At 38.9% G+C, this 25,532-nt stretch overlaps 2 protein-coding genes across 3 annotated transcripts; both read right to left on the bottom strand.

The window, feature by feature from the left end:
- Nucleotides 1-353: 353 nt before the first annotated feature.
- Nucleotides 354-5,411, bottom strand: LOC127454905 (26S proteasome regulatory subunit 6A-B). 2 transcript variants are annotated; one of them, XM_051722430.1, is made up of 11 exons: nucleotides 5,246-5,411; nucleotides 4,611-4,691; nucleotides 4,378-4,503; nucleotides 4,100-4,204; nucleotides 2,741-2,803; nucleotides 2,387-2,524; nucleotides 2,090-2,233; nucleotides 1,744-1,989; nucleotides 1,508-1,653; nucleotides 867-948; nucleotides 354-712 (listed from the first exon to the last, which is right to left on the bottom strand). In XM_051722430.1, the coding sequence occupies exons 1-11, from the start codon at nucleotides 5,285-5,287 to the stop codon at nucleotides 602-604; spliced, it is 1,284 nt and encodes a 427-aa protein (XP_051578390.1). In that variant the 5' UTR covers nucleotides 5,288-5,411; the 3' UTR covers nucleotides 354-601. The 2 variants fall into 2 exon arrangements, with proteins under 2 accessions (XP_051578390.1, XP_051578400.1); XM_051722440.1 differs by having other exon boundaries at nucleotides 5,252-5,311.
- A 3,273-nt stretch (nucleotides 5,412-8,684) lies between these two features.
- On the bottom strand, nucleotides 8,685-20,786 carry LOC127454913 (mitochondrial carrier homolog 2-like). The gene is made up of 13 exons (XM_051722453.1): nucleotides 20,648-20,786; nucleotides 18,745-18,829; nucleotides 17,883-17,989; nucleotides 17,174-17,197; nucleotides 16,936-16,992; nucleotides 15,624-15,681; nucleotides 15,432-15,483; nucleotides 15,277-15,336; nucleotides 14,271-14,364; nucleotides 13,502-13,549; nucleotides 13,278-13,345; nucleotides 11,944-12,019; nucleotides 8,685-11,189 (listed from the first exon to the last, which is right to left on the bottom strand). The coding sequence occupies exons 1-13, from the start codon at nucleotides 20,732-20,734 to the stop codon at nucleotides 11,103-11,105; spliced, it is 903 nt and encodes a 300-aa protein (XP_051578413.1). The 5' UTR covers nucleotides 20,735-20,786; the 3' UTR covers nucleotides 8,685-11,102.
- Nucleotides 20,787-25,532: the final 4,746 nt, after the last annotated feature.

Genomic DNA, 25,532 nt, shown 5'->3' with positions numbered 1-25,532 from the left:
AACACACCGTTCATGGCATTTATATATTCCCCTAAAATTTCTTTATTTGGGCTTTAAGATTTGAAGTGCACAATAATTGCTGTTCTCAAATAACTGCGATCAGACGATTATTTAATAATCGCAATAAGCCTAGTCAAATAAATGACACTTAGGTCAGTTGCCTTTTTAAGGGGTTAATCTATAAGGAGAAAGCTGTACTAAAATCATCTAGAGTCCAGTCCAGACCATCTATCTTTACATGTTTGAACAATGTTCTTGATTTACTTCTGATTTTTCCATCTCTATTAAATAACACATGAAACACGTCACCGCTGTAACACTCAACACATCAAATAAAGCACAAAACACATTAATGAAAAAAGGTTTGGGTTTTTAATGAATTATGAGACAAACAAAAGGGTTAACTGAAAAATACTCCATACATTATTACAGTGAGGCAGCCTATTCTGATTTTGGCTGACCTGTTTCCATCAGAACCTGAAGATCATTCAGAATAGAACTGGATCCCAACAGCACAGGTGAATAAATGTGCTTGATCCTGACACTTGACCACTTACACACTCTCTAACACACACTCACACATATACAGTCTGCCACCGCATTAAGCATAGTACTGCAGGTTGGCCTTCTTCTTTGCCTGCACTTCCAGTATGCCCTCCATGTAGTCCTCATGGTTGAGTTCAGTGGCCCCACGCCGCAGAGCAATCATGCCCTAAAACACAAAAGACAACAATAAAAAGTAAGGAACAGTGACTATGTACCACAAAATGATTCCAAAAACAGGTAAACTTTCACCAGGGCCTTAAACACAATGTTAGGTATACAAGCCCACGAGAGGGCAAAATGCTTGTAAAAATCGTACTTACAGCCTCAACACACACAGCTTTACACTGAGCTCCATTGAAGTCATCAGTACAGCGTGCCAATTCTTCATAGTTCACATCAGGACTACAGCACACAGAAATAAAGACAAAATAGGTCAACAAAATGCTCACTGATGATTTTTACTGTATTATAATCTAATTACATTAAGCATAACAGGTGTACTTTAGTTTTACAGACGTATCACAGTCCTGCAACCCACATAAAAAAGCAAATTAGCTTTGAAAGTGTAGAGACAGAACGTAATAGCTGCAGCATTGATATAAAAAAATGCTCAGATGTAACCATCCCAAGCGGGGTTTGGGGTGCATTGCGGCGGTCTCCTCTTTGGTGCCCCCCCCCACCCCCCAGCAGGTGGCGCCCTAGCGACCGCCTAGTTCGCCTATGCCTAGAAACGGCCCTGATCCCAAGACACTGTTGACAAAATGTCCTTCAGTAGAAATAGGTATTCCATCCACAAGATATATTACTCATCATGGCCATGTTTTGCTGCTTCAACCTCAAGTCTTACTTACAATAACTGTGCTGAGTGTCAGGGGATCTTTATAGTACAGCTTAATCTGTGCTCTGACCCCCTTCACTAATGGATGTGACAAAATATAGACTCAAAAGAAATGTTTAATACCAGACGTTCATCTTGCGTGAGTGGATCTGCATAATGCGAGCACGAGCCTCCTCATTGGGCATGGGGAACTCAATCTTACGATCCAGACGACCTGAACGCAGCAGAGCTGGGTCCAGGATATCCACCCTGTTTGTAGCAGCAATAACCTGGGAAAAACAGTCAAAACATAAGAAATACTTTTAAAAGACCACAGGCATGTGTTTACAACAGCATAACATATGAGCACGAGTTTGCACCTTCACTTGCATGTTGGGTTGAAAGCCATCTAGCTGATTGAGCAGTTCCAGCATGGTCCTCTGCACCTCTCTGTCTCCAGCCTTCTCACTGTCAAAGCGCTTGGTGCCGATAGCATCCAGCTCATCAATGAAGATGATGGAGGGAGCCTTCTCCTTGGCAAGAGCAAATGCATCACGTACCAATTTGGCACCATCACCAATAAACATCTGCACAAGCTGAGGGCCAGCCAACTTCAAAAAGGTTGCCTGAGAAGAGATAGAGACAAAATGACAAACTGTAGGGAATGCTAATAAATACTACACTGTTGACGAGTAGTTTGTTCTCTCTCACTTTGGGTCACTGTACCTTGGTTTGGGCTGCACAGGCTCTGGCCAGGAGGGTCTTTCCTGTGCCTGGTGGTCCGTACATCAGAACTCCCTTTGGTGGTTGGATGCCCAGATTCTCAAACTTCTCTTTGTGGTTCATGGGCAAAACAATTGCCTCCACCAGCTGCAAATAGCAAAGCAGTGAGATCAGAAATCAGTCAACAGCAGCTTTATCTACCAGACTGTCATTGTGAGTTACTGGACAGAAATCAAGACGAGACTGTGCATCAGTGGTCTTATAGCTTAGCAATGCATGGGCCATTTTATCAGCGAATACCTCTTGGATCTGTTTGTCAAGGCCACCTATGTCGCTGTACTGCTCTGTTGGCCTCTCATCCACCTCCATGGCTTTAACTCTGGAGTCATACTCAGTAGGTAGAGTCTCCAGAATCAGATAAGAATCCTTATTCACACCCTGTGAACAGGTGCAGACATTCATTTAACACATTTCTAGACAACACTTTTTTTTAACAGCATTTTAACATTAAAGTTGAGAGCAATAATAATAATAAAAAACAGGTTCTTATGCTTATCCTGAATACACAGTTAACTAGGAAAGTCAATTTGATTTTATCCAATGTTCAATTAGCTAATCATTCATGGTTACAGGCTACCACAAATGTTCACTTACCACAAGATCACCAGGTTTCAGTTTCTCAGCATCCACCAAACCAATCACAGGTAGGAAATAAGTCTGCAATTACAGCACTAGACTTTATATGCCATAAAACCAGTAAGTAAACAGTAAACCCTACATGACTCAAGCTCATCTCCTGATGTTTTGAGACAGCGACTGGTCTGTGACGAGGAGTCTCGGATCTCACGACGAACGGTCTTGTTGTGTGCGCACTCCTGCGACAGGCCGAGACTAGTCCCAGATGCTACGACAGCTTGATATCTAGACGCCTTGTTGTCAGGTGTGCGAACTACCCCAGCGAGTGAAAGTGGCTCAGACACACAACCAATGAAATATTGAGAGAGCACAAGGAGGGCAATTATAATTATTAGGAAGTAGAAGACAAAAAATTATTTGAAAATAAAATGAAACTTTCCCAACATCTCTCTACCTTCTGTCTTTATTATTTTTTTCCTTGGCAAATTAGTGCAAATACCCATAAAAACAGGCGCAAGCGGTTCTTTCATGTTTGTTGAAAGAGGAGAGCAAGGTACTGGAAAAATAAAATAAAACCTCACCCACATCTCCCTAATTGCTGTTTTTATTATTATCCGCTATTTCTATAATTTTGTTTCCTTTGCAAATGGTACCAATAAGTGTGAAATGGGGCGAGAGCTGTTCTTTCAAGAATAAACCGCGTGAGACTGTGTAGGAATTTTGCTATCTTAATTTTAAGATGCATATTGGGGCGATGTTTTTTAAATGGGATGACACTAAAGGCAGCTGTATTGGTCGGTTTTTAGTTTGTCAGTTACGTGCAGATTTAAAGGGAAATACGTACAATGTGAAAATTTTAAAAAGTGAATGCCTGAACATGCACAATAACACCACATGCACATCAGAAGCTCAATTACTGGTACTGCACTAAAATAACTCTGCTCTAAACACCATGTTTGTGAATAATTAAGAGAAACTAAGCACAGATGTTTTGCACTTTCTCATTTATATTTTTGCACTTTATTATCATTCACTAATACACAGACATAATGATTGTTATATGTCCTCATGAAATCAAAGACTCTCTCCTCAAAATCCAAACACAAGTTGTCAAAAGAGAAGACCAGGTGTACCAGTGAAGTCTCGCTTGCACAATTGTGATCGGATCACAGGGCGCCAACTGCAAGTTGTGTAATGTACGCTTGGCTTAAATAAAACAAAGTAACTTCATTAAAACCTATATAAACATGAACCAGGATTTAGACTGAAATTGTAAAACATCAACAGAGTAGGAAAGAAAAACTTGATGGAAATATATGGCCACACAAATACAAGGTTGCCATCATTGCGGCTGTTCAAAAATTATGATTGACCCACCTGCCGCGTGGATGTTTTGATGACGGCACATTTGCCCTTCCTCTGAGAGTCCAGATCAATGTTGGCCCCATCTTCTTCTTGGTCATTAGGATCAACATCCAGCAGCTTCCATTCAAACACACAACAGAGCCGAACCAGGTGTTAACACATGAAGTGCTTTAAATCCATTACAACTGTTAATGGACAAACTGAACTTACTAAGATGAACATTTACAAGGTTCCTTATACTAACAAGCCTAAAGAGATTTCTAAATGAAAGCTTTGAAATATTTCCTTACCTCTATAACGTTAGAGACGAGGTAGGGCAGAGTCTTGTTAACTTTGATTTTCTCTGTGTTCTCTTTGATCTTGTCTTTCATGGCTTGCAGCTCATGAGTGACACGCAGAACCTCGCTCTTCATGATCTGACATTACATTCAAAGAGATTACAGAATGGCATGCAGCCACTGAAAACTATCTGCACACTGGACTAATCTAAATGAAAATATCTAGCTTTACAATAGGTTAGTACCTTAATCTCACTGTCCAAAAGACGAGTCCTTTGGACGATCTCTTCAGTGGACATCTTAAGGACTTCCTCGCCGATGCCATCCTGTAAAATACAATAAGAAAAAAGTCATTATTAAATAGAGGTTGTGTGCAGTAGCAGACAAATCCGCCTTCATTAGAAGTGCAGTCATTCCGTCACTCCACCGCATACCAAGCAGATCTTCAATACTCATGTGAAATACTTAGACAATGTCAAACTTGATGTGAGAAGCAAGAAACAATGAACATGATCATACCGTGATCACCATTAGCTCATCTGTGCTACTATCTGGCTAATGTTATCCTAGCAAGTCATCTAATTTCCACGAAATGTGCATAGAGATCTTGATGCAATTCTCGACTGGATTAAAAGCAGAGCTGTCCTACCCCGGTTTATTACACTGGGTAGTCGACTGCAGGCTGGCGTGAACGTTTGCAAAGTATAAATGAACCACAGTGAAATTCACTGCGTCATGCTGTGCACTTACACCATAAAGCGAAGAGACCCTAAACAGCCCTCAAATATCATTAAAATAGGTTAATAATATTTATACACAGCTCTTCAATATTTACTAGTTTTAGAAAACGGGTTACACCCCCCAAAAAGAGAAAACAGACCTCCACCTCATCCCAAACTGATCTGTCATTCAACGACGACATCTTGAAATGCTGCTTCTTCCCAGGAACGTGTTTATGGTTTTTGTGGATCACCGTCAGTGAACGCCACTGTCCCCTTCAGGCACGGATGATGTCAATGATTATTAAACTGCTTCCATGTCACATTTTTCAATATTCGTAGTATACTGAATAAAAACAAAAAACGACATTGGTATATGTTCTGTTATATTGGTTTGACAAAGTCAACATGCTGTTATTCCACAAACTCTCTTTAGGGTTTTTTCAAAATCCCTAAACAAAGATCAAAATGTCTGACTGCAACACCTGCTTTCAAGGTTTATTCACCAAACACGGCACAGACCTTCAGACTGTTCTGGAATAGTATCAATAGTTTTCAGTTTCAGATGCCATTGTAGAAATTTACTATTCACACTCAGACATGATTAATTTAATCAAAAAGTGAAAGTGTCAAATAACGGACGATTACTGAGATTAAGCGAGCTGTATTTGGCTGGTCATGTGATTCTAACATGGCAGCCCCCATGAGGAGACCCTCTCCATGTAGAATAAAACAGCTTTTATAAGATTACTGATATGACTTGAGTCTTCATTTTAATGTGAGTGCTCATGATTTCCTACATATATTGCAAAATAACAATTCCTGTCTTTAGGAGACTTTTTTAATTAGGAAATTATTTTCATGTTATAATCTGGTGAAATTTGATACACCCAGTTACACATTTGCTCTTTGAGGTAAAACATGGCAAAGAAGTCAAAATCCTCGGGCTCTGGAGACATTAAAAGACACTTACGTGTTCAGGATGAAAGCCCCGACAAGCCTACAGACCAGGGACTCGATTTGGATGGCGCTGCGGGAGAGGAGATCCAGCGTCAGTTGTCCAACATGTTGATGTTGACGAAGGTTCTTGCTGTCTTGGAGGATCTCGCTGTAATACGTCGATCGATCACGGCGATGGAAACAAAATTCTCTGAGATAGTTACAAGAGTGACAGATGTTGAGAAACGAATCGACTGTCTGGAGTCTTCGAAGAGGGAATTAACCGCTAATCTGCCGGCGACCAAAGTTGATTTGGAACATCTCCTTGAAAAGCTTGAAGATCTTGAAAATAGAAGCCGCAGGAATAACGTTCGAATTGTTGGAATTCCTGAGCATGAGGAGGGCAGAGACATGGTGAAATTTCTGGACGAGCTCTTCCCGAGTCTGCTCGAAATAACAGACCACAAGCTGGAAATCGAGCGAGCTCACAGAGTCCCAGCTCACAGATTTGCTGAGGGCGATCGATTCTGGCCAGATTTCTGAGATCATCCGATAAAGATCTTGTGTTGCGCCAGGCGAGGAGCAAAGGGAAGCTTTCTTGGAAGAACCATAATATTTTCTTGTTTCTGGACTTTGCGAGTTCGACAAGAGAGAAATGCGATCGGTTCAAGGAATGTAAGAAACTCTTACATCAGCGAAAGCTCACTTTTGCTCTGATGTTTCCGGCCAAACTGAGAATAGAAATGGAGGTGCTATTCGCAAAGTATTTACATGTCCCAATCAGGCAATGTCTTTTATTGAATCAATGGGTGAGTAAACCATTGGGTGTTTCTTATGTGAGTGGGTCGACTCACTGTACTTACTCTGGCTTTTGAGGAAGCTGGGAGTGATTTTGGTTTCTTTTTTCTTTTTACGTTGGCTCGGCTGAGCGGCTGGAGCTTGTTTTGTGAATAACACTTTTCCTTTAAGAAACTTTTACATTGACCAAAGACTACTTTGCATTGAAGTTTCCGGCCAGTTTGAGAGTGGACACTACGGTTGACCGCAAAATATCTACATGCTTACATAAAGGATGTCTTTTATAAAGTTGACGGATTGTGTAAGTCATGGTATATACTTTTATGCAGCCTCCGAGTGAATTGACTCGACCATCCGGGGAACCGGGATGCCGGTTTTGTTTCTTTTTGTATTGGTTCCGCCTAGCGGCTGGAGCTTGTTCTGTTGAATAACACCCCTTTGGAACAGCTGTGGATTAATCTGTTCATTCTTCGTGCTTATTCCTCCTGCTGGCTGGAGTTCGTTTTGTTGAGTATTATTACGGGACATTGGAATGATTACGTCATCCATTGAACTCATAACAGCTGGCTCAATGAACTTATCTGAATGGTTTTATATCAGCTGGAATTTGTTTTGTGGAAGATCACACCTTTGAGACAGTTCTGTGAATGAATCTACACATTCTTTGTGTTCATTCTTCCTATTGGCTGGGGTTTATTTTACAAAGTACAGGTGCATCTCAATAAATTAGAATGTCGTGAAAAAGTTTTTGAATTGGTGGGTTTTTGTTAAATGTGAGCCAAAATCATCACAATTAAAAGAACCAAAGACTTAAACTACTTCATTCTGTGTACATTGAATTTATTTAATACACGAGTTTCACAATTTGAGTTGAATTACTGAAATAAATGAACTTTTCCACAACATTCTAATTTATTGAGATGCACCTGTATTTTCTGTTATGTAATTTTGCCTCACAAATTTGTGAGGCAAAATTGAGCAATCCGATGGCAAAGTTGTCGTGGGCGTTCATGGACCTTTTGAGTTTAGAGGGATTGACACCGGTTGGTGCTGTCGTGCGTGGGGTTAATGCGCACATTTTTATTTTTTCTGTTTGTTTTATTCGGGGGGGAAGTTCGGGGTTTGATTGTTTCACTAATGGGGAATGTGGTCTGTTAACTTTAAATTTAACTCTTTGTCTGAACTTAAAATTAACACAATCTCAACTTCAATACTTAAAGGAAACCTAACTAGCTAGTATTACAGTGAATCCTATCATGCTGAACACATGCTAATTGGAAATCCTATGGTTTGATTTGCATAGCAATTGCACAACGAGTAAAGCAATACACTATAGAAAAGTCTAATATTTTTACCTGTCCTCAACCAAACCTCAAGCTTCACTATTCAAAATAATGGTAACCCCCTAAAACTTAGGCATAACAGAAACTCTTTTAAATAACACAAAACATTACACATTAATAAGTCTCCCCCTTTACATTTTTTCTTGCACAAAGACACATTATATAACACTTAATTTTAACATTTACTCTCCCTGTCAAGTGCATGCTGGGAAATAGAAATCCCCTGCCCAGTTTCAATTAAATTTAAGTTCATCGAACACAAAACAATAAAATAATTCAGGTTACTTAAAAGATTCAGGTTCAGTTACATGAATGCAAAAGAAAGCTGTAAATACTCTAGGTTAATTTATTTGAATGAATTTGTATGATTAAATTTTTCCCTACTCAATACAATTATTTGCATTAGGGTTTACAGTGTGCAGACAATCAAAAATCGAAACATCCCATAGACTGAATGTTCAAATGGGCCAAAGGAATGCTTGTTAATTCAAACTTTATCTGTCAAAAATTCACATGTACACAAACCCAAACAAGGCCTTTAATGTATAATCAAACATAAAACTTTTAAAACTAGCTGAAACTTTCAGACAAGGCTTTGTCAAGCCAACATCAAAGTTTGTCCTTGACAAACTTTACTTTAGTTCTTTTTTTTAAGAGTCAATTTGGACTACAGAATATCACAGCATACACATTTTCCCCCTATTCATTTAGGCAAGAAAATGTCCACAAACTTTTATTTAAATGTCCAGTATATTACATTGGCTCTTAGTGGTCATTGAGTGTTTGTGACAGGCTTCTATTCACGTACTTCAGCACCCCATAATATTCCACTGGTATGCTCAAGAAACATAACGTTACAACCAGTCCCTAAAATATCTTGCGAAAATGTATGATTAACAGGTAAGACACAAAGACAGTTCTGTTGGCATTAGATTTATTTGAGTCAGTTTCAATTTCAATAGAAATAAAAATCTCAACCTTTTCTGAATGGGAACAAGAGCTCTGATGAAGATGTGGCCTCCACACTTACCACTGCTCTAAAGCCACAGAGGCTTTTATCTACACCAATCAGCCACAAAATTAAAACCACCTGCCTAATATCATGTAGCTCCCCTTTGTGCCGCCAAAACAGCTCTGACCTGTCAAGGCATGGGCTCCACAAGACCTCTGAAGGTGTTCTGTGGTATCTGGCACCAAGTCGTTAGCAGCAGATCATTTAAGTCCTGTAAGTTGCGAGGTGAGGCCTCCATGGATCGGACTTGTTGGTCCATCACATCCCATAGATGCTCAATCGGATTGAGATCTGGGAAATTTGGAGGCCAGTGCAACACCTTGAACTCTTTGTCATGTTCCTCAATCCATTCCTAAACAATTTTTGCAGTGTGGTAGGGCACATTATATTGCTGAAAGAGGCCACTGCCATCAAGGAATCCCGTTGCCATGAAGGGGTGTACATGGTCTGCAACAATCTTAGGTAGGTGGTACGTGTCAAAGTAACATCCACATGAATGCCAGGACCCAAGGTTTCCCAGCAGAACATGGTTTCCCAGAACATCACACTGCCTCCGCTGGCCTTCCTTCTTCCCATAGTGCATCCTGCTGCCATCTCTTCTCCAGGTAAATAATGCACACACACACACACCCGGCCGTCCACATGGTCTAAAAGAAAACGTGATTCATCAGACCAGGCCACTTTCTTCCATTGCTCCATGATCCAGTTGTGACGCTCACGTGCCCATTGTAGGGCGGTGGACAGAGGTCAGCATGGGCACTCTGACTGGTCTGCGGCTACGCAGCCCCAAACGCAGCAAGCTGCGATGCACTGTGTGTTCTGACATCTTTCTATCATGGCCAGCATTATGTTTTTCAGCAATTTGTGCTACAGTAGCTCTTCTGTGGAATAGGACCAGACGGGCTAGCCTCTGCTCCCCACGCGCATCAATGAGCCTTAGGCGCCCATGACCCTGTCACCGGTTGTCCTTCCTTGGACCACTTTTGGTAGGTGCTAACCACTGCATACCGGGAACACCCCACAAGACCTGCAGTTTTGGAGATGCTCTGACCCAGTCGTCTAGCCATCACAATTTGGCCCTTGTCAAAGTCACTCAGCTCCTTACACTTGTCCATTTTTCTTGCTTCCAACACATGAAATTCAAGAACTGACTGTTCACTTGCTGCCTAATATATTCCACCCCTTGACAGGTGCCATTGTAACGAGATAATAAATGTAATTCACTTCACCTGTCAGTGGTTTTAATGTTGTGGCTAATCAGTGTATATTACCAGGGTGTGGTCAAGCTTAGCAACGTTATGCAAAAACTAGGGCCACATCTGGTATGCAAATATAGTCAAGGTGCTGCATAAACTTTCTCTCACATAAACAAGAATATATCGACACCACGTAGGTCAAAATGGGCCTGCTGGATTCACTTTACTTTCAGTATACTATCAACAGGGTGGAACGTTTCTTGTAAGTCAGTACATTAGACAGTAGAGACAACAGCAGATGTATAAGGACTGTTTTACTGATGATCATCATGTTTGGGAGCAACGGGAACAAAATGCACAAGTGCGTAAAGGGCCTGCAATGTACTCAGGCACAGATGGTTTAGGGGCTGGTGTGGACTTACAGTTGAGAAAGCACCCTCAAGTGCTTCTCTGAAATAATTATTTTAGGGTTTATTTAGTTGGGGTATGTATACAATGCCCTGGGTATTAAAATAAAGCTCTTTATGTTTTCAAATCAAAGCAACTCACCATGTAGTGAAAATAATGTATGGATAAAATTAACAGCAATGATCCTGGATGTTGATGCGGACTGATTATCAAAAAGAACAAAAGTCTGTTGTCATAAACAAGGGCATACAAAGGATTAGGAATTTCTTGGGCCAGTTCAATTATATTATCATGATAAAAGACAATGTTTATAGCGTTCTATTCAGAAAAATCTCTTCTGCTCGATGGCATACATCTTCCCCACAGGCAACTTTCTGAAGAACAGACTGTTACCTCTGCTCATGTTGCCCTGAGGTACACAAGGAGAGTGGAGGGAATCAAGATTAGTTTTTCTGCCAGTTGCATTTCTTCTAATGTTAATGTTTCTACAGAAATTATTCTTAATAATGCTCTATAATGACTCTCAGTGAGTAGGTCACTGTAGACACTACTAGAAATTGTAGTCAACTAGACATGTTTTCTCTACTGCTTGATACGTCTTGAGACGAGGGATTTTTACCCTTTTTCTCCAAATTTGGAACGCCCAATTCCCAATGTGCTTTTAAGTCCTCGTGGTCGCGTAGTGATTCGCCTCAGTCCGGGTGACGGAGGATGAATCCCAGTTGCCTCCACGTCTGAGACAGTCAACCCGCGCATCTTATCACGTGGCTTGTTGAGCGCGTTGCCGCGGAGACATAGCGCGTGTGGAGGCTTCACGCCATCCACCACGGCAACCACGCTCAACTCACCACGTGCCCCACCGAGAACGAACCACATTATAGCAACCACGAGGAGGTTACCCCATGGGACTCTACCCTCCCTAGCAACAGGGCCAATAATGTGACTGGAGTCACTCAGCACGTCCTGGGATTCGAACTAGCGAGTGGTAGCCAGCATATTTTACCACTGAGCTACCCAGGCCCCCAAGGGTCTTCATTATCAACTGATTAAGTCACTTGGATGATAGGCGAAACATCTGAGAAGTCATGTCCACTTGACTAGAACAATGTACTACACATTCTTTATGTTTGTTTGACTTGCTCATATTAAGAAAAATTGCTTACCTCTCGGCTCAGGTGACTCCAGCAGTGGAGCCAATTGGGATAAACAGCAGCATAGGGTGGAAGACCTCCAGCCAGCCTGAATCAGATTAGGAGACAACATTACATAACTGATTTTACCATAATCTAGTTACAGCAGCAATGGCTCCACCAGCAGTCTTAAAAGGTGAAGTGTGTAAATGACCCTTTTTACATTTCAGTGTTTGGAACAATGAGGTAAACTTTAGCAGGGTTAAAAAAATTTTTTTCAAAAATTATAGAGGTAAATGGGAGACAGGGTTCCCACTCATTTCAAGGAACAATTTTCAGGGACATTTTACGTGCCCAATGGGTGTAAAATTTAAGCAAAAAACATTTGAAAGGTCATGGTGTATATTGTGGTTATTAAATGGTTATTTATTCTGAATTCATTTCACACATTCATTTTGAAGTGTGCAGCACATGCAGATTGCATATTTATTTAATGAAATCTCAGATCTTGGACTGTCCATTCATTTTTGGAAAATTAATTCACATCCCAAGGTGTAAAGGCCACATCACTACCCTACCACATCAGGTTACAAACTCATTTAAAAAAAGAAAAAGAAATCAGCAGTCTGACCATCAACCTTTGTCTAAGGTTTACAACTCAAATGATTTTGTAGTTAACACAACAGCAATGTTAGAAAGTTCTCACTATATCAATACTTAAACTATATAGTCGGAGCAAAGCAGAGATGACAGCAGGTCAGCAGAGAATGTATGATACAGGACTTTGTTCATGACAGTCAACCGTTGACATTGTTTCATAATGTGCAGCTGCCGGCAGTGACAAAACTATACTAATTCTTGTATTTGACACCTATCCCAAGTCCCGATTGTTACCATGTTAACAAACCATGTTAGCCACACAGTCAAACAGTTTTATTATACTTAAATATTTTCCAGGACATTTAGGTGTTTTTTGAATTTTCCATGACTTTTCTATAACTGGAAAACTACACTGCAAAATTCCAGGTTTTCCAGGACGTGTGGGAACCCTGAGGAGCCTATAGCAAATGTTATGTTTGTGTTCTCATTTGTTATACAGTAAAAGACAGAATTTAACAAATACAGGCATGTCAATACATGTCACTTTTATCAATGGCTAAAAAGTGTATAAATGTTAAATATAGTTATCAAACTTGACTAATATATATATATAAAAAAATATGCTTGTTCCTTTATATTAGAGAACAAGTATGAGTTTAAGCTTCTTTTAAAGGTAAGCAACTAGTTATCAGTTTGACTATGGAATGACTATTCTTGTAAAATCTAATTTAATGTAATTTCCACTAGAATTACATAGCATCCCTTACCCACAATTATTTACAGCCATCAGGTTAGACACCAATACAAATGGATACGTCAGCATACTGGCAAAAAACTAAAAAGTAAAAAACAGAGGGTAAGGTGTAGATAGAAAATAAGTCTTGTAATGAGTGCAAGAGCACAACATAAATCAATGAACACACTTTGACTGAAGATCAAACAATTCCACCTAGTGAGCAATCATCTGTGAATGGCCAGTCACATCACTTACCCCAGTCACAGCCTGAGAGCAGTTCTTTATCTCTCCTGTATGACTCATCTAAGAGACAGGCAAAACAGGATAATCAAATAGTGTGCATAACACAACTGTTATGAGAGATATATACACTAACAGTAAATTATTAATATTTGTTTTCCATGATCTTTAAAAAAAGACATGCTCAAATGCTTGAAATTAGTTTTGTAGACAAATATTAATTGTGCCTACTTATACATTTCTATACACAACTAAAATGTTTCTTTGAAGTTGGACCAAATTGTAAAAGAAAAGCAGCCAGCAAGTGCCAAGCACATAGGAACTCCAAGATTGTTGACAAAGCATGCCTGGTGGCATCTCATAAAGTTGGCTGAGAAAATGCTAAGTGTGCTGTTGCTGTTATCTAGGCAAAGAGCTACTGTGAAGCTAACATATAATATAATTTTGATAATTTTTTTTGCCTTCTTGTTACTGCATAACTCCAATACTTAAAACATTTTTAAATAGTTTTTATGACTACTATTATTCTCAAATATGGAAAATAGTAATTATAAAGCATGAGTAACAATCCAAGGTTTTAACTGGTTGTGTATATAAACAGAACTGTTATTACTAGCAAAAAACTTTAGAATAATAAAACGGCAAGTACCAAGTGTTCGGGCTATAAATTATCTCGCATCCTCAAACGAGTGATATTTTTTCACATGTCTAGTGTAAAATTGCCTTTTTCTTTGTGCATAAACAGAGTTATGATGGTTATGTGTTGGTATGTGTGCTTACGTACTGAGTCATCTATAGCATATGTGTTGATGAAGTGAGCGAGCATGTTGCAGATCCACAAGGAAAGAACATCACCAAGTAGACGAGGAATGAGGCCGCTGTGGTTTGTCAAACACACACATATTGTGTTAAGTACAAGGAGTTTGAATCAGTTGACATTCATAGATGCCTCAGACATCTGTTAACAAGCTGAAACTACAGTATAAAGCTGATAGTATTTAACATAAGAATGGATGTGGCCATTTTTTAAATCTGTATGAAAGGCTTCCAGTCAGCCAATTAAAAATATTTAATATGCTGCTTGATGTTGCAAGTTGGCTATAATTGTTGACATATTATTAGAATTTATTATATTATTTATTCTAAACACATTGGTTGGGAAACTTTGCAGTAGACTCTAAATAGCTTTACGGTCTACTGTACTTTTCGGCTCCGTGAATCACAACATATTCATAGCACACTGATGCCCCGGCAAACAACTGCTCTTAAATGAGACTGTGAATGAAAGCAGAGCACTTAGACAGTCCTTAAAACCCTGTCTAAGGCAGACACTAGTATATGACAAAACTCTCTGCCTCTCCTTCTCACGACATCCATGTGCTTTGCATAACCAGTAGAGAGAAAGCAGAGAGCAGTTGGAATAAATACAATCAGCATCAGAACCAAACCGTAGGTTCATCTTGGCAAAATAATACACACATTATTCTCTCCTCTCCTTACTGGTGTATAGATATGTAGATGAATTATGGCTTATTAAACTTGGCCAATCATCCTAGATTCAGATTAATTTGTTGATAGCATATTATGCTGCTGTACATCCTGTTAATGTGTGTCAGATTATAACCCCAACCCACTAAATTCTAGTATTCTTCTTATAGTTATTTACCTATTGGCTAATGAATAGCCTCCCACACTAAAAGGAAGTATTCTCATTGCAAAGTAAGGTGGATAAATCAACACAAGTTGAGAGGAACAAGTTCATGTCACACTAATTTTTGTTTAGCACTTACGCAAAAAAACCCAGGATTCCTTCTTCTCTGTAGACTGTAATAATGGAGTCAAAGATGCCACTGGAAGAAACAAAAGTGAACAAATGGAGAAGTCAATAAAATTTGGGAGAGATAGACAATGCAAAGAAAAAAAAAAAGAAAAGAGAAGGACAGACCTGTATTTGGCTTCTCTACCGATAAACTGTACCATGCATCTGAGTGTGATAACTGTAAAATGTTTGTTTTTTTTTAAAAGTCAACAGGCAACATTTACAGATTGACAGACAAAAGTTTGAGTTTACCATTTTGAAAAAAAATTCAAATCATTATTAATCATTTTTTATTATTATTGAATTAACTGTATTTACCATGGAAAGGGTGTGTGACAATTGTGGCACAGGAACGTGCAATCATTTCTTTAGTGGTCTAGGAGGACAAATAAAATGAAGAGGAAGGTTGAAGACCATTGAAACATAACATTTATGCACCACATGTTAGGTCACTCCAGATCTCAAGTCTGAAAACGTGCACAAGAAGAAAATGAAGCAATGTACTGTATCTTTATGAACCCGATAACACAAATCCAAAACATCATAATGTGAGGATTCCTAATTTCAGGCTAGGTCCATTTTTTTTTTATTAGTTTAGATGCGTATTCAGATAAGCAAAACATTTTCAGAGAATGATGATCAGTGTTAAGAATTCTGGTGCAAAATCTGTTATACTAGGGATGCGCCAGGGTAGTCACATTAATATTTTTAGTGGTGGTGGTTTAATGGGGGACACATTTCTCAAATTAAGAGATGCAACTTCTTGAAGAATATTTTTGTATGATGATAGCTTGCTGTGCTTAACAGTGAATAACAGTCAGAGGCACACTAAAACCCTCTGCAAGAATTTTAGTCTCTTTAATGCTTTGGGTTTAGTCCGTTTACTGTAGGTGCTGCTGTTACAGCAAAGCGCTGCATTAACAATACATTTCAAGACAATCTCTGTCAAATGTTAAATCCTCTTCTGTGAGTAATGTTACCGCATTTGTGAGGTGTTGTGAAGAGATTGAAGTCTTTTGATGATTCTGTCTAACTGACACTGCTTCAATAAATTGTTGCAGTAAAAAAGGTTTAAACCTCTTGATGTCGTGAACTAGATATGAACCTTCAATATTATCTTGCAGTTCTGCGCCTTAAAATACACAGCGAGGATCGCCCTTAAGCACTCTGGTTACATTGAAGCACGTCATTCTGCATTCAGGATGTGCATAAGCGCCTTTATGCCACTCTGTACTGGAGCTTTTCTTATTTCTTTTTTTTGCTATGATAGTTTTGTGCAATATGATGTTATAGTTATTTAGCCTATTTATTTATTGAATATCCGTTCCTTACCATGTTGAAATGCTGTGCTTAGCGTCCGTTTATCCCTCTGAAACGCGTCTGACCGGGTCACATGAACGTAACAGAGCCTAATTATACATTATCCTTAACACCGACTAGTCTTTCAAACAACGGACCGACTAATTGATTTTGAAAATTGCTAGTTTTACACATCCCTAATTTATACAAGCTAATAAAGGCTACTCTGCATTATTCAATCACCTCAGATTTGGAGTGAACAGGGCCCAGTTGCAAGAAACTGCTTAAGTTAAAAAAACACTTTTGTAAAATTCTGGTTTACAGGTCTCACCTCATTTACTACATGTTGCAAGGAACCTTCCTCTGCTTTCTGACTACTTCCCACCATCTGAGAGGGTGAAAAGATGAGATATTACATGTCATATCACACAATCATTCAAACAAATGTTAGGCTGAACAGATTTCTGCCCAGAGCAATGACAGCCAAAAGTAAATAAAATAGTAAATTATGGAATGCATGTGTTGGATTCAAGCAATGAATGGATATTTCTGAAAACGTGTGTTCTCACCTCAGTTTTTTCCTCCTGGCATTTCTATGGGTTAAAATAAAGGTTAGAGTCAGATAAAAAGAGTATAAATAACCCCTGCTCAACTGTCATGAGCTGGAGCACAGCCAGATGAACACAAAAGTCACATAGCAACAGTCAGACCACTACAACATACAGCCACCAGCACCCTGAATGACACTCAGTACATTTACATGTACTTAAAAATGAAAAAAAAATATTTTTAAAATGTCAGGTAACCACTTTAGTACCAGCCCAATTTTTGTGAATTCAGACTACCAGACCTAGATAATGTGGTTGCAGCTCAGCATCATCTAGCATGTATACACATTAATTGGCCCAACACTGGCCACGGCATTATGCACATGTTCCAAAAGATGAATGTGATACGTGACCAGTATTTAACCTGCGGTATTTGTCATCCTTCCTTCAAATATTCGATTACGCATTGTGTCATGTCAAGACTGTAGTTCGATTATAACTGCGCATGTAAATTTTCTGTTCAAAGAAACCTAGCTAATGTACATTACACTTCACACTTCAAGCGTATTGAGTCCTCTGTAATCTTTCACACAGTTATCATTTTCCAGGCATATTCTGCATGGCTTATATGGAAACCCTCTTGATTTCCATTTCTGCTCTAAGCAGACATTTTCTCATCATAGAAACCTTTAAAAATAAATGTCTAACAAAACTGATGTGCAAATTGTACCTGCAAAACTTTACTATGGACGACAGTTCCAATGGTCCCAGCACAAAGCCTCGGGGTGAGACCCTTAAACAGGCCTGATTTCCCATCAATCTTTATGATGTGTTTGGCTACAAGAGACAAATATAAGTGTTAAGAAATGCAAGTGTTTTCCAGAGTTCTTAAAACTACACTCAGAATCAAATGGATACCAAATAAATGAATGGCCAAGCCACTGTGATACTACTGTGCACACTTCAAGGATGCAGGCAACACAATGTAGAAGCAGCAAATCACTTAAATCAATGAACATTACATTTATATAGTGCTTTTTCTGACACTACACTCAAAGCGCTTTACACAGTGAACAGCGGACTCTCCTCAACCACCACCAGTGTGCAGCATCCACCTCGATGATGCAACAGCAGCCATAGTGCACCAGTATGCTCACCACACAACAGCTTTTGGTGGAGAGGAGAGAACAGAGTTATAGAGCCAATTAATGGATGGGGATTATTAGTAGGCCATGACTGAGAAGGGCCAATGGGGGTAATTTGGCCAGGACTGGTTACACCTCTACTCTTACGAGAAGTGCCCTGGGATTTATAATGACCACAGAGAGTCAGGACCTTGGTTTAACGGCTCATCTGAAGGACAGTGCCCTTTTTTTACAGTATAGTGTCCCCATCACTATCCTGGGGCATTAGGACCCACACAGACCGCAGGGTTAGCACCCCTTGCTGGCCTCCCTAATACCTCTCCAGCATTACATTTTGTGTTCCCCGGGAGGTCTCCCATCCAGGTACTGACCAGGCTCAACTCTGCTTAGCTTCAGTGGGCAACCAGTCTTGAGCTACAGGGTAATATGGCTGCTTGACGATCTTACCATATGCAAAGAGCCCTGGAAGCTGGTACACTTGTCGGCCAAATAGATTCCTGCCTAAAGAAGGAGGGAGAGGTTCATGTCCAACCTATATTCACAAAGATGAGAGTAAATTAGTACACCATTTAAAGGGAGTTAATGAGACAAATTGAAACACAATTGATTTCCTGAGAGTAGGCAGGTGTTCATAAGAGTCCAATCTCTTTGTAGAATGCTGCTAGTTAAAACACTATTGTTTTATTACAATAAATTATTTCATTTTGAGCAAACAATGTCAAATCTTGAGTCTAATCTAGGCCTGTCACAATTATTAAATTGATTTGAATTTAAATTAAGTCTGATTTGATCTAACTGCTAATTTGAGACAACCGTGATTAACCACAAATTTTAAGTGAATATATTGTATTAATGCCATGAACGGCACGTTTGTGAGTCATTCAGTTGAACTCCCGAGTCCGAGCGTCACTGATATATATATAAAAATAAAATAAAAAAACAACGAAAAATATGAGTTCAAAAAACAAGTGTAAATGTAAAACTAACCAACACTAAAGTTGACCAAAAAGAGAAACATATTTAGAAATATTTTGATATTATAACCCCTGGAGTCGCGAGTTCGAATCCAGGGCGTGCTGAGTGACTCCAGCCAGGTCTCCTAAGCAACCAAATTGGCCCGGTTGCTAGGGAGGGTAGAGTCACATGGAGTAACCTCCTCGTGGTCACGATTAGTGGTTCTCGCTCTCAGTGGGGTGTGTGGATCGCGAAGTGTAGCATGTGCCTCCACGTGTTGTGCACAACGAGCCACATGATAAAATGTGCGGATTGACGGTCTCAGAAGCGGAGGCAACTGAGACTTGTCATCCACCACTCAGATTGAGGTAGGTAGTGGGAATTGGGCATTCCAAATTGGGGAGAAAAGGGGATAAAATTTTTTTTTAAAAATTAAAATATTTTTTTATATTTAAAACATTTTTCCATGTCATTCTTACGTTTCTAAAGCCTTAAAAGGAAATCATAGTTTATTCCTATTTTATTATTTGATTTATATATTTGAAGTTCAATATGTAAAAATGACTTCTTAAGGTGTACGAAGCACACATGCAGGGAAAAAAGCACACCTTAAAAAAAAAGACAATTTATATGACAATTAATCGTGAAAGCCCTTAACGAGACAATTAATCATCATAATCGCAATTGTAATCGTTACAGCCCTAGTCTACGCTAATCTAATTGTGTTTACCTAAATAAAACAGCCTGTGGTTGGTTTGCTGAATTCACTCTCATACAAATCATTCGGACCTGTGATTGCCAACATTATAGACACACTTCAATACATCGTCAAAAATGTAAAGCACACGATCTTAGAATGAATAAAAATCTCAATTAACTGCAGTAACCTTAATCAATGGACCGAAGAACAAGCGTGCTTTACCAAAACAATAAATGACAAAAAACATGTCTCTTGTTTTTGGCAGGGGTTTATATGAGGATGCATTACAATAATGAGCTGTTCGCACATTAGCAGTAAAAACCAGTCCTGAGAGACCTTACACCCTGACCTTAAAGGACATAAACTCACATACATACATACATACAGCAGATCCAGAGCGGTCATTAAACCTGCTAGAGCTAACTAACCACCACTCAATGATGGGCAGGTTAAAATACTGTAGAGCAACACATTTAACTCGTTAAACACCTGTCTTGCACATAAAGATGCTCATATACCACAAGGAAATGTTGTCAAATGCTTTAGACACTCGCTATATCTTTATCTTTAATAAATGCACTGGCTAACGTTTATCAGCATGCTATCGAAAGTGCAAGTGAAGGACTCGGGAGCAGCGCCGGTGCAAGAGTGAACTCAGAACTTCTGTCATTTTTGTGTGTGTCGTGTAAATCTTACCTGAACTAAAACCTTGATGTACATAAGGGGGTGGGAAAGGACAGTTAGCCCAGACCCAAGGAGTACTTGGCCACATGTGTCCGCCATTACTAAGACGATCCGAAACGTCCCCCTCCTTGACAGAGAAGACTGTTGGTGATTCGCGCATCACGTGATGAGTGTTACTATTCGACGCTGATCACCTTCTTCTTCTGTTGTTTTTATGGCGGTTGGCAAACCAACTAGAAGGTGCATTTCCGCCACCTACTGGACTGGAGTATAGAGCACAACCTGGTTGAGAAAAAACTGCTATTAAATCATATTTACCAATCCTGTAACATTCAAAAATCTAAATAATTCCCTATGAATTCTATAATCTGTTTCATCTCCTAATATATCCTTGAGTGAATAATTACTTCCCATTCTTTTAGTGCTTGGAATAATTGCTATCTTTCTCCATTGTATGCTGTACATTCCAGCAATATATGTTTTACTGTTTCTGGGTGTCTACACTTTCCACATTCACCCTATTGTATATAAACTTTGATTAAGTGTTGTATGCCCAATTCGCAATCTAGTCATTGTCACATCCTTTTTCCTGTTATTAACTGTTCTTCTTTCCACCCCTACATTTCCTTGTATACTATACATATGCCTTCCTCTTATTTCATTGTCCCATATTCTCTGCCAATTCTTTTTTACTTCTGTTAAAATCAGTCCCTTTGTTTCCGCTTTACTCATCTTTACCCTGATATTAATATCAGGATATTTCAATGCCTCCTTGGCCAGTTTATCTGCTTCCTCGTTCCCTTTTACTCCAGCATGCGCTGGAACCCACAAAAAACTAACCCTAACTCCCAATTGCTTAATATTATATAAACTCTGTAGAATTTCATATAAAATGTCTTGTCTTGCTGAAGATACTCCTCTCGCTAAACTTACTAGTGCTGATTGTGAATCTGTACATACACTATATGGCCAAAAATATGTGGACACCCCCTTCTAATTAAAGAGTTTGGTTACTCCATTAATACCAGTGAAGATAAATCATAATTCTACTCCAAACAATGGCATTCTATAGCATTCGGTGCTTCCAACTTTATGGCAACAGTTTGGGGAGAGCCCTTTTCTATTCCAGCATGACAATGCCCCTGTGCACAAAGCAAAGTCCATAAAGAAATGGTTTACTGTATCTGATGTGGAAGAAACTGACTGGCCTGCACAAAGCCCAGACCTGAAACCCACTGATCACTTTTGGGGTGAACTGGAACAGCAACTGTAAGTCAGGCCCCATCAACCAACATCAGTTCCTGACCTCACTGATAGCCTTGTGTCAGAAAGAGAGCAAATTCCTGCAGCCATGTTACTACATACAGTATTGTGGAAAGCCTTCCCAAAAGAGTGGAAGCTGTTATTACAGCAAAGGGGGAAATTGATGCCTAAGGTTTTGAAATTGAAGGTTCATCAAGCACATATGGTGTCCACAAACTTTTGGCCACATAGTGTATCACATAACTTTCAGGCTGTTTATCTTCCACCCAATGTAATGCCAGGGATAAAGCTATCAATTCTGTCATAAATACAGATATATGATCAGTCACTCTTTTTGCTATTTTAGCTTTGTGCTGAGGAATATATACTGCTGCTGCTGTTCTACCTGATTTTGGGTCTTTTGATCCATCTGTATATATTTGAGTCATGTTGTTATATGCTTGATTAATGTATTGATGAACAATTATTTTCAATGGCATATTTTGTTCCTTATTGTGTATCTCTATATGTAAATATAGGTCTGTTTCTGGCATTGGGTAGAGCCATGGGGGTATAGTTGGAATTATCACAGAAGGAGCTACCTCTATCTCATTCAGCCCCATTTCCTGTGCCTACATACTGACTATCCAACCAAAACTTATTAATCTTCCATATTCATATTCCCAACAGTTTTCCAGTACCTTTTTAACTGGATGACTTTCTTCATGCCCTTTTACATTAATCCAATATCTCATTCTTAACTTTCTCCTACGAATTTCTAGAGGCATTTCCCCCATCTCCACTTGAATTGATGACACTGGAGATGTTCTAAATGCTCCGCAACTTATCCTTAGAGCTTGAGTCTGAACTACTTCGATCTTTTTAAGCCATGTTGCGGATGCAGAACTGTATATCAAACTCCCATAATCCATTGCAGATCTAATCAATGCATTGTAAATTCTTCTTAGTGGTTGTCTACTAGCTCCCCACTTGGCACCAGCCAAGCGCCTCATTACATTTATTCCTTTTTTGCATTTGTCTACTTACTTTTGAATGTGTACACCAAATGTCAATTTTGAGTCCATCCACATACCTAAAAATCTTATCATTGCTACTTGTTCCAGCTCCTGTCCATACATTTTAATTCTCACTCTAGGGATTTTCCTCTTTTTTGTGAAACAAATGACCTGCGTTTTCGCTACTGAGAACCGAAAACCCCACGAATTTGACCAATTCTCAACCTTGTTTACTGGCCCCTGCAGGCTCTTCACTACATATATGTCTCATTTCTTCCCCTCTTCCATAATGCACCATCATCTGAGTACAATGATCTACCTACTCCCGTGTCTATTTGTGAATAAATATAATTAATCATTCTATTAAACAGTATTGGACTGCAAACGCTACCTTGAGGAGTTCCATTTTCTATAGAATATACTTGTGAATATGAAGTCCCAACTCTTACTTGTATGGTCATATAAAATAAAACATCTTTGATCCAATCATACATCTTTCCTGAAAATCCCATTTTTATCAAGTTTCATTAACAAACCCTCCTTCCACAACATATCGTATGCCTTTTCTATATCGAAACACACTCCAACTATTCACTTGGGCTTTTCTTATTGCCGCCTACAAACTAATTGCAGAATCCATTGTATTCCTCCCCTTCCTGAAACCACTCTGGTATAGGGAAAATAACCCTTTTTCCTCAATAAAATACATCAGTCTTGACACTACCATTCATTCCATACGCTTGCAAAAGTTCGCGGTTAGCGCACTAGGCCTATAACTGCTTGGTTAAGTATTGTCTTTCCCTGGCTTAACAATCGGTACTATAATCCCATGTTTCCACACAGACGGTAATTTCTCTGTTTCCCATATTTTATTAAACAAACACAATATTGTCTTTAATGATGTTTCCGATACATTTTTAATCATCTCAACACAAATTTAATCTTTTCCTGGAGAAGTCTCTCTAACTCCCGCGAGCGCTCTCTTCATTTCATGTAATGTAAACTCTGACACTGATCACCTGATAGAGGTCGTTTTCTTCATTTTCCGGCAGATGGAGCACTCTTACACGACATTTACAGATAGTTCACCCAAAATGAAAATTTTCTCATCATTTACTCACCCTCATACCATCCCAGATATGTGTGACCTTCTTTCTTGAGCAGAACACAAATGAAGATTTTTAGAAGAATATTTCAGCTTTGTAGGTCCATACAATGCAAGTGAATGGTGGGCAGAATTGTGTAGCTCCAAAAATCACATAAAGGAAACATAAAAGTAATCCATATGACTTCAGCAGTTAAATCTATATATGCAGAAGCGATATGATAGATGTGAGAAAGATATAAAAATGTAAGTATTTTTTACTCTAAATTTCCACTTTCACTTTCTCATCTGAAAATCAAAGTGGAGATTTAGAGTAAAAAAGGACTTATATATTGATCAGTTTCTCACCCACACCTATCAAACCTTCTGAAGACAGAGATTAAACCACAGTCCTATGGATTACTTTTATGTTTCCTTTATGTGATTTTTGGAGCTACAAAATTCTGCCCACCATTCACTTGCATTGTATGGACCTACAGAGCTGAAATATTCTTCTAAAAATCTTCATTTGTGTTCTGCTCAAGAAAGAAAGTCACGCATGTCTGGGATGGCATGAGGGTGAGTAAATGATGAGAGAATTTATATTTTTGGATAAATTATTATTTTAAGATGATAGGGTTTTTCCAGAATCCCTAAACAAGACCACAGTCAGTTTCCAACTGTAACTGTGAGCTTTCAAGCTACATCTCGCACAAAAATTCAGACTATGAAGTTGACGGAATGTTCAAACGGGCACATTCCAATTGTCAAAATAATTACAAAATTAAAATGTAAACAAACCCACACAAGGCCTTTGATCTGCTTTAAGTTTCTTTCTTTCTTTCTTTCTTTCTTTCTTTCTTTCTTTCTTTCACAAACAACTCACACATCATTTGTGAATAAATTCATTTGGCTCCAGCATTTACATATTGCACAACCCCAACACTGGAGGGAACCAGTTGAGTTTTCTGCACTCTTGCTGGCCTGGCATGTAATGAACAAATAATGTTATAAATGTCAGTAAAAGGCCACTGGACACATTAGACTTTGATCATGATAGTCTTTGCAGGGCCATGAAAAGATTAATGGGGTGTATAATTTTTGCTACTGTATATGGTATTGAATGAATTAATGTTAATGTCTTATGAGCCTTGTGATCAAGCTCCTATTTCATCAGACATAACTTTATATCTGTATGTCTGTGAATCATTAAGTGGTTTCATAAATTGCCTGAGATTGTCTGTAAATTATAATTTGACAGGTGCTGGAATTTAAATGTAATGGATACACTTAAGAGACTAATTCTGATTCATTTAGAATTTTCACACAGATGTGAGGTGAGTATGATCTATTTTGCTCATTTATTCAGCCAGGGGAGAAATAATTCTCAATATTTCTTCAGCTAAAGCATAGAAAACAATGAACTTTTTTAAATGATATATATAAAACCAGTCTACCTTAGTTCATTTCAGTGGTGCTAAAAAATTAATTGTTTGCAGGGGAGTAGATTCTGGGGAGTCATTTTGAATATCAATGTTGTAAAGAACTCCCTCCT

This window comes from Myxocyprinus asiaticus, chromosome 2, assembly GCF_019703515.2.
Source record: "Myxocyprinus asiaticus isolate MX2 ecotype Aquarium Trade chromosome 2, UBuf_Myxa_2, whole genome shotgun sequence".
Classification (NCBI taxonomy): Eukaryota; Metazoa; Chordata; class Actinopteri; order Cypriniformes; family Catostomidae; genus Myxocyprinus; species Myxocyprinus asiaticus.
Note: the sequence above shows the minus strand (reverse complement) of the source record. Positions and strands in the feature narration are given on the sequence as shown.

Bases quoted from the DNA above. Each gene is read 5' to 3' on its own strand.
- LOC127454905 (XM_051722430.1), bottom strand. From the start codon at position 5,287: ATGTCGTCGTTGAATGACAGATCAGTTTGGGATGAGGTGGAG. The intron at 4,692-5,245 runs GTCTGTTTTCTC...TGTATTTTACAG, and splicing joins CAGTTTGGGATGAGGTGGAG to GATGGCATCGGCGAGGAAGT. The intron at 4,504-4,610 runs GTACTAACCTAT...ATGTAATGTCAG, and splicing joins TTTTGGACAGTGAGATTAAG to ATCATGAAGAGCGAGGTTCT.
- LOC127454913 (XM_051722453.1), bottom strand. From the start codon at position 20,734: ATGGCGGACACATGTGGCCAAGTACTCCTTGGGTCTGGGCTAACTGTC. The intron at 14,365-15,276 runs GTAAGTGCTAAA...GACAAACCACAG, and splicing joins GGAATCCTGGGTTTTTTTGC to CGGCCTCATTCCTCGTCTAC. The intron at 13,550-14,270 runs GTACGTAAGCAC...CCTGTCTCTTAG, and splicing joins CATATGCTATAGATGACTCA to ATGAGTCATACAGGAGAGAT.